General features: G+C 41.2%; 1 protein-coding gene and 1 non-coding gene across 2 annotated transcripts in view; one reads left to right on the top strand and one right to left on the bottom strand.

The window, feature by feature from the left end:
• Positions 1-12,008, bottom strand: part of LOC135553337 (sodium/hydrogen exchanger 3-like) — a 74,713-nt gene that overhangs the window by 47,273 nt on the left and 15,432 nt on the right. The window contains exons 5-7 of the mRNA XM_064985491.1: positions 5,918-5,996; positions 5,149-5,326; positions 4,440-4,660 (exon numbers count right to left, since the gene is read on the bottom strand). Of these exons, the coding sequence (XP_064841563.1) occupies positions 4,440-4,660; positions 5,149-5,326; positions 5,918-5,996 (478 nt within the window). The remainder of the gene's footprint in view (positions 1-4,439; positions 4,661-5,148; positions 5,327-5,917; positions 5,997-12,008) is intronic.
• LOC135553498 (U7 small nuclear RNA) lies at positions 526-579 on the top strand. The gene has a single exon (XR_010457580.1). It is a non-coding gene; the product is annotated as a U7 small nuclear RNA (small nuclear RNA).

The following is a 12,008-nucleotide window of genomic DNA, read 5'->3' as shown; positions in this document are numbered from 1 at the left end:
CAGTTCAGGGGCAGAATGACAGATCTGTACTTTGTCAGCTGGGGTGTTTGAACTTGCAGCCTTCTGGTTACTAGTCCAACGCTCTAACCACTAGGCTACCCTGCTACCCTGCCACCAGTATACTAGTAAACTCTAGTATACTGTAGAATACTACTGTAGTTTCCTTTGCGCAAGTGTAGTATTTACCATGAATTTTATAGTATTCTGATGAATACTATACTACACGCTGTAGTATCCCTCTATCATGTATAGTACTTATAGATTTGTGTGATACTGTAAAATACTATAGTAAATACTACTAATGTCTCCAAAAACTCATTTTTTTTTACTGTAGTATTACTACAGTTTTTCATGTACATATACCCCACACATTCCAATCCCACATATCTCAATTTGTGCTACCCATGAGTGTAAAACCTACATGCCAAGTATAGACTATATATTGTGTTCCCTACAGGTTATAGAAAAGAGCAGAAGCTCTGAACTATCCATTCAGACTCCAGTGCTACCTACATACAGGTTATGGAAAATTTGCTCTTTTAGTATTTGTTCAGTAGGTTTCCTCAAAGAGAAACCACCCACGTCTATGTCAAAGGTGATCAAACAAAAACACCATAGTAAATACTAGTAAATACTGCAATTGTCAGTAATTACTACAGAATGCTACAATCATGTTCTCAAAAGCCTACTACAGTCTGGTCCACAAAAACACTACAATAAATAAATACAGTATTCACTGTGGTGTTTTTGCATAAAAACACTACATGAATACTCCAGTAATGTCAGCAAAAACACGACACTGAATACTATAGTATATACATATAGTAATAGTACAGTATTTTTACCATAGTATATTTTCATGTGCGGTGTGTAGACTTTCACTAGCGACTATAGTTTAAAAAATGTATTCAAAAAATGTTGAATTACTTTGTAACAAGATACTTCAAGATCTTTAATTAGTATTTTCAAAACACAAAATTTCACAATTTTGTGGCCCCCTTTACCCTGCATTGGTATCAGAAGTCTTATGAACTGGTGTGATGAGAGTTTCAGCTAAATGACGAAAATGAACATGTAAATGTTAAAATAAACACTTGCAAAGCATACTGGGTATGCTTTTAATGAGCTCCACCCCCAAAACAAGGTCAATAATAATAGCCAATGTGCTTTTTGACATTTACATTTTAGCCATTTAGCAGACAATCTTATCCAGAGCAACTTTTATTTTATCTAACAGTTAACTAGGCAATTAAGAACATATTATTGTTTACAATGACAGCCTATCAAAAGGCAAAAGGCCTCCTGCGGGGATGGGGTCTAGGATTAAAAATGTTACAATAAATATATAGGACAAAAACACATCACGACAAGAGAGACAACACTACATAAAGAAAGACCTAAGATAACAACATAGCAAGGCAGCTACACATGACAACAACATGGCAGCAGCACATGACAACAACATGGTAGCAACATAACATGGTTGCAGCACAATACATGGAACAAACATTATTAGGCACAGACAACAGCACAAAGGGAATATTTTCAGTCTTAATCAACTAAGGTTGTTTAAAAAACAGAGTCATAGTAAGTACAAATATTTTTGTTACAGTTACTGATAATGTTGTAGTTTTAATTAAATTCTATTTTCAATGACGGCCTAGGAACAGTGGGTTAACTGCCTTGTTCAGTTAAGGTGCTTAGAATTTAAAAAATGTACAAATTATGCTCTTTCCATGATGTAGACTGACCAGGTGAATCCAGAATCCAGCTGCAGTGGTCATTAAAATTTGTTAGCCGGTTATTATCATGCAAAAATCTGCCAGTCTCATGATAATTGTTAATAATTGTTAATTAACAAAAGTTTAGCATCTCCAGGGCTCCACACATACAAGCCACTGATGCCAATGCGCGCGCCTTTGGAACTACATTTGAAAAAGTATATTAAATCAATTGAATATACAGTTGAAGTCTAAAGTTTATATGCACTGAGGTAAGAGTCATTAAAGCTCGTTTTTCAACCACTCCACAAATTTGTTGTTAACAAACTATAGTTTTGGCAAGTCAGTTAGGACATCTACTTTGTGCATGACACAAGTCATTTTTCCAACAATTGTTTACATACATATTATTTCACTTATAATTTCCTATATCACAATTCCAGTAGGTCAAAAGTTTACATACACTAAGTTGACTGAAGCTTCTGATAGGCTAATTGACATCATTTGAGTCAATTGGAGGTGTACCTATGGATGTACTTTAAGGCTTACCTTCAAACTCAGTGCCTCTTTGCTTGCTACCATGGGAAAATCTAAAGAAATCAGCCAAGACCTCAGAAAAAACATTGTAGACCTCCACAAGTCTGGTTCATCCTTGGGAGCAATTACCAAATGCCTGAAGGTACCACGTTCATTTGTACAAACAATAAAAATAAAACATATTTATTTTTTATTTAACTAGGCAAGTCAGTTAAGAACAAATTCTTATTTTCAATGACGGCCTAGGAACAGTGGTTTAACTGCCTGTTCAGTGGCAGAATGACAGATTTGCACCTTGTCAGCATGGGGGTTTGAACTTGAAACCTTCCAGTTACTAGTCCTACGCTCTAACCACTAGGCTACCCTGCCACAAGTTTAAACACCATGGGACTAAGCAGCTGTCATACTGCTCAGGAAGGAGACGTATTCTGTCTCCTTGAGATGTGCGAAAAGTGCAAATCAATCCCAGAACAACAGCAAAGGACCTTGTGAAGATGCTGGAGGCCTACAAACCTGACTCAGTTACACCAGCTCTGTCAGGAGGAATGGGCCAAAATTCACCCAACATATTGTAGGAAGCTTGTGGAAGGCTACCCGAAAAGTTTGACCCAAGTTAAGCAATTGAAAGGCAATGCTACCAAATACTAATTGAGTGTATGTAAACTTCTGACCCACTGGGAATGTGATGAAAGAAATAAAAGCTGAAATAAATCATTCTCTCTACATTTATTCTGACATTTCACATTCTTAAAATACAGTAGTGATACTAACTGACCTAAGACAGGGACTTTTTACTAGGATTAAATGTCAGGAATTGTGGAAAACTGAGTTTAAATGTATTTGGCTAAGGTGTATGTAAGCGTCCGACTTCAACTGTACACCATCACAATGAAGCCATTATTTATTTTAGGCAGGACTAAATTAACATTATGATATTGAGAAAATGTATTTCAGAATAACAGAATGTGAGTTGGCCTACTGTATGTTATCTGGCTATGCACCATGCCATAGGCTGTAGGCTTGTTCATTTAGCAGACAAGATATGCTTATAAATTCCATGACATAATGCTATAGTAAGAATAATATAATTGAACTTAGCTGAATAGCTGAATTTTTCCCATTCTGGAGCGAGAGTGAGCACATATGAAGTGGCTACGTTGAGTGTAAAAGTGATAATTTGAAACAAGCTATATGCTGGATTTAGAGTTATTTGGTGTTAGTTGTGAATGATACAAATCATAGATGCCTTAGAAATCAAAAGATATGGGCTGGTTGATGCGACTATAGGCTATTGATCATTTGAGAAAGTCGCAAAAAAAGCTTGCATTCTGTTCCTTCCCTCAGGCTGCAAGCTGTTCTTTCATCAAGTGATCATATTTTCGCCCATCAGGCTTGACTCAATTTTAAATACAATTAGTTTAGATTTAGAATGGCCCATTATCAAATGGGAATGAACAGGGGAAAGAGAAAAACAGACGTCATCTGTATGCACTGGAATAGCAAATAGGGGCATTCGGGAGCAAAAGGCAATGTTGCAGCCTATTAATTATTAATATAATGCACTATTATTAGGCTACTCAAAATCAAATACAAATTCAAAATAATTGTAGGCTAAATTTGTTTAATTTAGGATAAACCAATTATTTACCAAACATATCTTAAATCAGTATTTTTTTAATGTTTTTATGCCATGTGCAATATTCAGTTGGTTAGAGGGACAATAGAGCCATGAGTATCAGGCCATTAGCGACCTGATGATCATTAGCGAGTTGGGTACTACCAATGCAATTCCAGAGTACATAAGAGGAGATTACTGTGACTCAACGGTCACATAGAATATTACTGAGGTCATGACTCATGACTGCCGGTGTGGCGGTAATATGGTCACCGCAACTGCCCTAACCAGGCACATCGGTTTGTGTATGTCAAGAACTGCAACACTGCTGGGCTTTTCATGCTCAACAGTTTCCCTGTGAATCAAGAATGGTCCACCACCCAAAGGACATCCAGCCAACTTGACTGAGGGAAGCATTTGAGTCAACATTGCCAGCATCCCTATGGAACGCTTTCGACACCTTCTAGAGTCCGTGCCTCCACGAATTTAAGCTGTTCTGAGGGAAAATAATCTCCATTGATTCCTCCGCTCACAAAATAATACTAAAGATTATGACCCAAACTCACCTATGAATCTGAACACAAAGATGAAGAGGAGTGTGAGGAAGATAAAGGCTGTGTTCCACACCCATATAGACGGATCTATGGCCGTGATGCCGAGGAAGACGAAGATGATGGTCTCTGAGCCATTTGCGAACACCTTCATTGCATATCGAACCGTGCTGACTGACCTCTCGTCCATGTTGGCATTGATATACTTCTGACAGCAGACGCCATAGAACGTACACCTATGTCACAGCAAGAAAGGGGTCACGTCACTTACAATAGACTAAAACGCAGTAGGTACTGTATATAATGGTATGTAGAGAGCTCTGCCATAGTCGACCAGAGTCAACCTCAAGGGCCATACATGGCTCAAACATACATTCTGAGAAAAAAGGTTTATTCGGCTGTCTCCATAGTAGAACCCTTCTCGGTTCCAGGAAGAACCCTTCTTGCTTCCACATAGAATATTTTTGGGTTCTATGTAGAACCTTCTGTGAAAGGGTTCTACCTGGAACCCAAAAAGGGTTATACTATGGGGACAGCTGAAGAACTCTTAGGTTCTAGGTAGTACACACTTAGAAAAAAAAGAGCTATGTAACTGAAATACATATTGTATCTAAAAACCAAGCCACGGTAAGTGGAAATATCATGTTAGGTTTTCAATGGAAACCCCCTTAATGGAAAGGTTGTAAAAGGCTAATAAATCAACATAACACTCAGAAGGACTTACGACAGGATAGGAGATAGCGAGAGCATCTCGGCTGTGAGGTAAGAGAGGTAGCCCAGGATGAAGATGAAGCCTGGCTCGATGATCTGGATGTTCTTGGTGCATCTGGTTAGGAGCGAGATCAGCAGAGCAAAGACGACACCAACCAGGGAGCCTCCAACTGCCACCACGAAGAACGAGACTACACAGGGCAGAGGAGGAAGAGAGAGGAGGGTGATGAGAGACAGAGAAAAGGGAAACAGGGTGAAAGAAGAGGAAGACGTGAGACAGAATGACATATGGAGAGGCAAACAGGGAACAAAGATACTTGTTTCGTGAATAAATACAATACATACAACCTGTTCCTGGAGAGCCGCAGGTGCTGCAGGATTTTGTCCCAACTAGCCACCCTACCTGACCAACTGAGCTAATTGATCAGTTCAGTGACTGCCTAAATTCAACATACCTGGTCTTTCAGGTCGGTTAAATCAAAAACAGCTCTCCAGGACCAGGGTTGCCTACCCCTGGGTTAGATAGATTACATAATCGATTACTTGTTGCATTATCCTAGCAGTTTGCTTCAAGTTGGCACAAGAAGTTGTCGCTGTTGACTACGTGACAGGGCTCTATTTGTTGGCCTGAAAATCTAACACTGCGTCCCAAATGGCACCCTATTCCCCACATAGGGCTCTCATAAAAAGTACTGCACATTGGGCCATGGTCAAAAGAAGTGAACTACATAAGGAATAGGGTGCCATTTGGCACGTAACCAAGGTGTGACGCTCTTACGTACTTATGCCTTTGATGATCTCTACAGCGTCGATTTTTTCCCCTCCAAGCGACACAAATGCATTAAACACATTGAACAGCACCTGAGGGAACATGGAAATAAAGATGACCGGTCTGTGGTGGAGAGGTTAAGCAACCAAATTCATTAAACATTACAATTAATTTAATAAATTGTGTAACGTCTATTTGTACGTGATTGATGTTGTTATGGCGACCTACAGACAGACAGCATTCCCAGAAGTAAGTCATGTGACTGACTGGTGCAGTTCAGTAAAGGTGCCGTGTCTTGTGTATTGCCTTTGCACTTCATTTTTTGAGGTTTAGGTTTCCCATGATGAATAGCATTACATTTGGAACCCATCAAAATTCTTATTTAACACATTACAAAAAGTGATGTAAATGTTTTTTCCAAAAAACTGTAGTGTAAACATTAAGCCTGTGTCCCAAATGGCACCCCTATTCCATATGAAAGGCATCTTCAGACTTACCCTATGCACATGCGTAGAATGGTGTGTGTGGCTTTAATTAAATCCCAGAAAATACACCCACTGGGTGGCCTACCAATCTGATAAGTGAGTATTTAAAGCAATCCCTTTAAATACGGAATGTGATCTGAACAACATTAGAATGTAGCCTATGAAGAAGGCGTTCAGAATGGACATCAATGAAAGATAGCCATCAAAACATATGTATCTTTAGTTTCAGAATCCATGCATAGAAAAGTGATCCATGCATAAAAGCAGTTATATATAACTATATGCTTAGGGAAGTTTTCATGAACCCTGAGCTGCACATGGAAAAATATGGTTTTGCACAAAAAAATGTTTTTTTAAATTAAATAAATGGCCACATGCAGGTCTTCAACCCATGGTAATGTTGGAAAATTAGCATAGAATTATAATATGGAGAATAGTGCACAATAGTATACCCTAGCCTATTGGTTGCCCTGACCATGGAACTGTGTGATCCCACTAGGCACAAACTAGTTGAATCAACATTGTTTCAATATAATTTGTCACAAGTATTGTGTTGTGGAATCTACGTGTAAAACTAATCTAGGTGTAAAACATGTGGATTTGCAGAAAGTCAACCAGTACTGTTTCATCACTCAACATAGACAAACATAGATCTTTGATGTTATATCCACTATCAGAAAAAATACACTGGGCAGCACCTCCTACTGGAAAGTTGATCTACAGCTATCCCTATGTTCTACCACCCAGGGTTTTAAACTAGCCCTGCCCTGCTTAGCTTTGACATTTGTCACTGACTACTCCCAATGTGCTATTGTGAGAATGATTGAGAGACCTCCACTAAATATATTCACTGTTGCTATCAAAGTCATTCTAAAAGGTTGGTTTAACAGAGCAAATAATAATAATACATTTAACTTATATAGCGCTTTTCATAATAGAAATCTCAAAACGCTTCATATCAAAGAACAAACATATATGACTTTCGCGAAGCGGATCCTGTGTTCTGCCTTTCAACCAGGACAACGGAATGGATCCCAGCTGGCGACCCAAAAAAACGACTTTGTAAAAGAGGGAAACGAGGCGGTCTTCTGGTCAGACTACGTAGACGGGCACATCGTGCCCCACTTCCTAGCATTCTTCTCGCCAATGTCCAGTCTCTTGACAACAAGGTTGATGAAATCCGAGCAAGGGTAGCATTCCAGAGGGACATCAGAGACTGTAACGTTCTTTGCTTCACGGAAACATGGCTCACTGGAGAGACGCTCTCGGTGGCGGTGCAGCCAGCGGGTTTCTCCACGCATCGCGCCGACAGAAACAAACACCTTTCTGGTAAGAAGAGGGGCAGGGGCGTATGCCTTATGGCTAACGAGACGTGGTGTGATCACAGAAACATACAGGAACTCAAATCCTTCTGTTCACCTGATTTAGAATTCCTCACAATCAAATGTAGACCGCATTATCTACCAAGAGAATTCTCTTCGATTATAATCACAGCCGTATATATTCCCCCCCAAGCAGACACATCGATGGCTTTATTTGACTCTTTGCAAACTGGAATCCATACATCCTGTGGCTGCATTCATTGTGGCTGGGCATTTTAACAAGGCTAATCTGAAAACAAGACTCCCTAAAATGTATCAGCATATCGATTGCGCCACCAGGGCTGGCAAAACCTTGGATCACTGTTATTCTAACTTCCGCGGCGCATATAAGGCCCTGCCCCGCCCCCCTTTCAGAAAAGCTGACCACGACTCCATTTTGCTGATCCCTGCCTACAGACAGAAACTGAAACAAGAAGCTCCCACGCTGAGGTCTGTCCAACGCTGGTCCGATGAGGCTGATTCCACACTCCAAGACTGCTTCCATCACATGGACTGGGACATGTTTCGTATTGCGTCAGGCAACAACATTGACGAATACGCTGATTCGGTGTGCAAGTTCATTAGAACGTGCGTTGAAGATGTTGTTCCCATAGCAACGATTAAAACATTCCCTAACCAGAAACCGTGGATTGATGGCAGCATTCGAGTGAAACTGAAAGCGCGAACCACTGCTTTTAATCAGGGCAAGGTGACTGGTAATATGACCGAATACAAACAGCGCAGCTATTCCCTCCGTAAGGCTATCAAACAAGCTAAGCGTCAGTATAGAGACAAAGTAGAATCTCAATTCAACGGCTCAGGCACAAGAGGTATGTGGCAGGGTCTACAGTCAATCACGGACTATAAGAAGAAATCCAGCTCAGTCACGGACCAGGATGTCTTGCTCCCAGGCAGACTAAATTACTTTTTTGCCCGCTTTGAGGACAATACAGTGCCAATGACACGGCCTGCAACGGAAACATGCGGTCACTCCTTCACTGCAGCCGAGGTGAGTAAAACATTTAAACGTGTTAACCCTCGCAAGGCTGCAGGCCCAGACGGCATCCCCAGCCGCGCCCTCAGAGCATGCGCAGACCAGCTGGCTGGTGTGTTTACGGACATATTCAATCAATCCCTATACCAGTCTGCTGTTCCCACATGCTTCAAGAGGGCCACCATTGTTCCTGTTCCCAAGAAAAGCTAAGGTAACTGAGCTAAACGACTACCGCCCCGTAGCACTCACTTCCGTCATCATGAAGTGCTTTGAGAGACTAGTCAAGGACCATATCACCTCCACCCTACCTGACACCCTAGACCCACTCCAATTTGCTTACCGCCCAAATAGGTCCACAGACGACGCGATCTCAACCACACTGCACACTGCCCTAACCCATCTGGACAAGAGGAATACCTATGTGAGAATGCTGTTCATCGACTACAGTTCGGCATTTAACACCATAGTACCCTCCAAGCTCGTCATCAAGTTCGAGACCCTGGGTCTCGACCCCGCCCTGTGCAACTGGGTACTGGACTTCCTGACGGGCCGCCCCCAGGTGGTGAGGGTAGGCAACAACATCTCCACCCCTCTGATCCTCAACACTGGGGCCCCACAAGTGTGCGTTCTGAGCCCTCTCCTGTACCCCCTGTTCACCCACGACTGCGCGGCAATGCACGCCTCCAACTCAATCATCAAGTTTGCGGACGACACAACAGTGGTAGGCTTGATTACCAACAACGACGAGACGGCCTACAAGGAGGAGGTGAGGGCCCTCGGAGAGTGGTGTCGGGACAATAACCTCACACTCAACGTCAACAAAACTAAGGAGATGATTGTGGACTTCAGGAAACAGCAGAGGGAACACACCCCCTATCCACATCGATGGAACAGTAATGGAGAGGGTAGTAAGTTTTAAGTTCCTCGGCATACACATCACAGACAAACTGAATTGGTCCACTCACACAGACAGCATCGTGAAGAAGGCGCAGCAGCGCCTCTTCAACCTCAGGAGGCTGAAGAAATTCGGCTTGTCACCAAAAGCAGTCACAAACTTCTACAGATGCACAATCGAGAGCATCCTGGCGGTCTGTATCACCGCCTGGTACGGCAACTGCTCCGCCCACAACCGTAAGGCTCTCCAGAGGGTAGTGAGGTCTGCACAACGTATCACCGGGGGCAAACTACCTGCCCTCCAGGACACCTACACCACCCGATGTTACAGGAAGGCCATAAAGATCATCAAGGACAACACCCACCCGAGCCACTGCCTGTTCACCCCGCTATCATCCAGAAGGCGAGGTCAGTACAGGTGCATCAAAGCTGGGACCGAGAGACTGAAAAACAGCTTCTATCTCAAGGCCATCAGACTGTTAAACAGCAACCACTAACATTGAGTGGCTGCTGCCAACACACTGACTCAACTCCAGCCACTTTAATAATGGGAATTGATGGGAAAGGACGTAAAATATATCACTAGCCACTTTAAACAATGCTACCTAATATAATGGTTACATACCCTACATTATTCATCTCATATGTATACGTATATACTGTACTCTATCATCTACTGCATCCTTATGTAATACATGTATCACTAGCCACTTTAACTATGCCACTTTGTTTACATACTCATCTCATATGTATATACTGTACTCGATACCATCTACTGTATCTTGCCTATGCTGCTCTGCACCATCACTCATTCATATCTTTATGTACATATTCTTTATCCCCTTACACTGTGTATAAGAAATTAGTTTTGGAATTGTTAGTTAGATTACTTGTTGGTTATTACTGCATTGTCGGAACTGGAAGCACAAGCATTTCGCTACACTCGCATTAACATCTGCTAACCATGTGTATGTGACAAATACGTTTTGATTTGATAATTTGATTTGATTTGACAATATATCATGACAGGTCAGGTCAACCAACTGAGGCCAAGTCTTTGAATGCTGCATCCTCTGTTGATGGAGAGGGTCAGTTCATGGGTTGAGCGGAGGGAAATGGACAGAGGATGGTAGATGATGGTGAGGGAGTCTGCTGGTGGTCTTGCAGAGGGCAAGTCAGGGAACCAAGCCTGAGTCATATAGCCACTGGACTTCGCCTCTTCCACTCTGTGTAGCACCCACTTGGGCGATGCCTCGGCAGCTCTGGGCACCAGAAACCACACACAGTTCAGAGTAGTAGCCAGTCATCCTCTCTCTAAACCCTTTGCCTCAGCACTGTATTCGTCCATCTCCCATTCCTCTCACGATGTTCTCAAAATATCAGAAACTGGCAGACAGGTGAAATATATAAGCTGGTACTGTGTCCAGATGCATAAACAAAAACATTAGCCAGCTAGCTAGCTAGCCAAAACAAAAAGGGTTGACCTGTCAGTCAATCTGTAATATACAGTGTGTGCAATAAAAACTCATCAAAAATGTAAATGTTGGTTCCAAAAACAATGGATAAAAACATTTGAAAATAACAAAAATGTACACATTTACAAGAGCTCTGTCTCGGCTACTACCAAAGCGGCATGGCAACTCCTTTAAATTAAATGTAACCATACTTTATACACTGAGTGTACAAAACATTAGAAACACCAGTTCTTTCCATGACACAGACAAACCAGGTGAAAAATATGATCCCATATTGATGTCACCTGTTAAATCCACTTCAATCAGTGTAGATGAAGGGGAGGAGACAGGTTAAAGAAGGATGTTTAAGCCTTGAGACATGGATTGTGAAAATGTGCCATTCAGAGGGTAAATGGATAAGACACCATTATTTAAGTTAAAGAATAGGACTAGCTTAATTTAAAGTTTTATTTGATTTAGTGCAATTCTTTAACTTCAATTTTTGGTTGAGATGGAGACATGAATCCTATATATAATTTATTCATTTGTAGACAAACTGGATTATTGAATTGTTTTTGATTATCAACGCAACCAAATATCAACATTTGAAGGAGATTGGTTAATCCTATTCTTTAACTTTTGTTTTTGGTTTAGTTGGAGACGTAAATCCGACATATTATTAATTAACTTGTCGACAACTTAGGCTGTTTACTGTATTTCAAAAGTGAAATTGAATTTTGTTTGTTGTCAACACAACCAAACACCAACATTTGAAGGAGATGCATATTCTGTGCCACTGACTTAGCCTGCCTTTACTCCAATTTTTCTACAAATTAATAATTGATATGCTGGATTCACATCTTCATCTCAAATTATCCAAGTATTAGAGACATCCCCTTTAGATTGTATTACTTGT

The sequence above is a fragment of the Oncorhynchus masou genome, chromosome 13, assembly GCF_036934945.1.
Source record: "Oncorhynchus masou masou isolate Uvic2021 chromosome 13, UVic_Omas_1.1, whole genome shotgun sequence".
In the NCBI taxonomy this organism is placed as follows: domain Eukaryota; kingdom Metazoa; phylum Chordata; class Actinopteri; order Salmoniformes; family Salmonidae; genus Oncorhynchus; species Oncorhynchus masou.
Note: the sequence above shows the minus strand (reverse complement) of the source record. Positions and strands in the feature narration are given on the sequence as shown.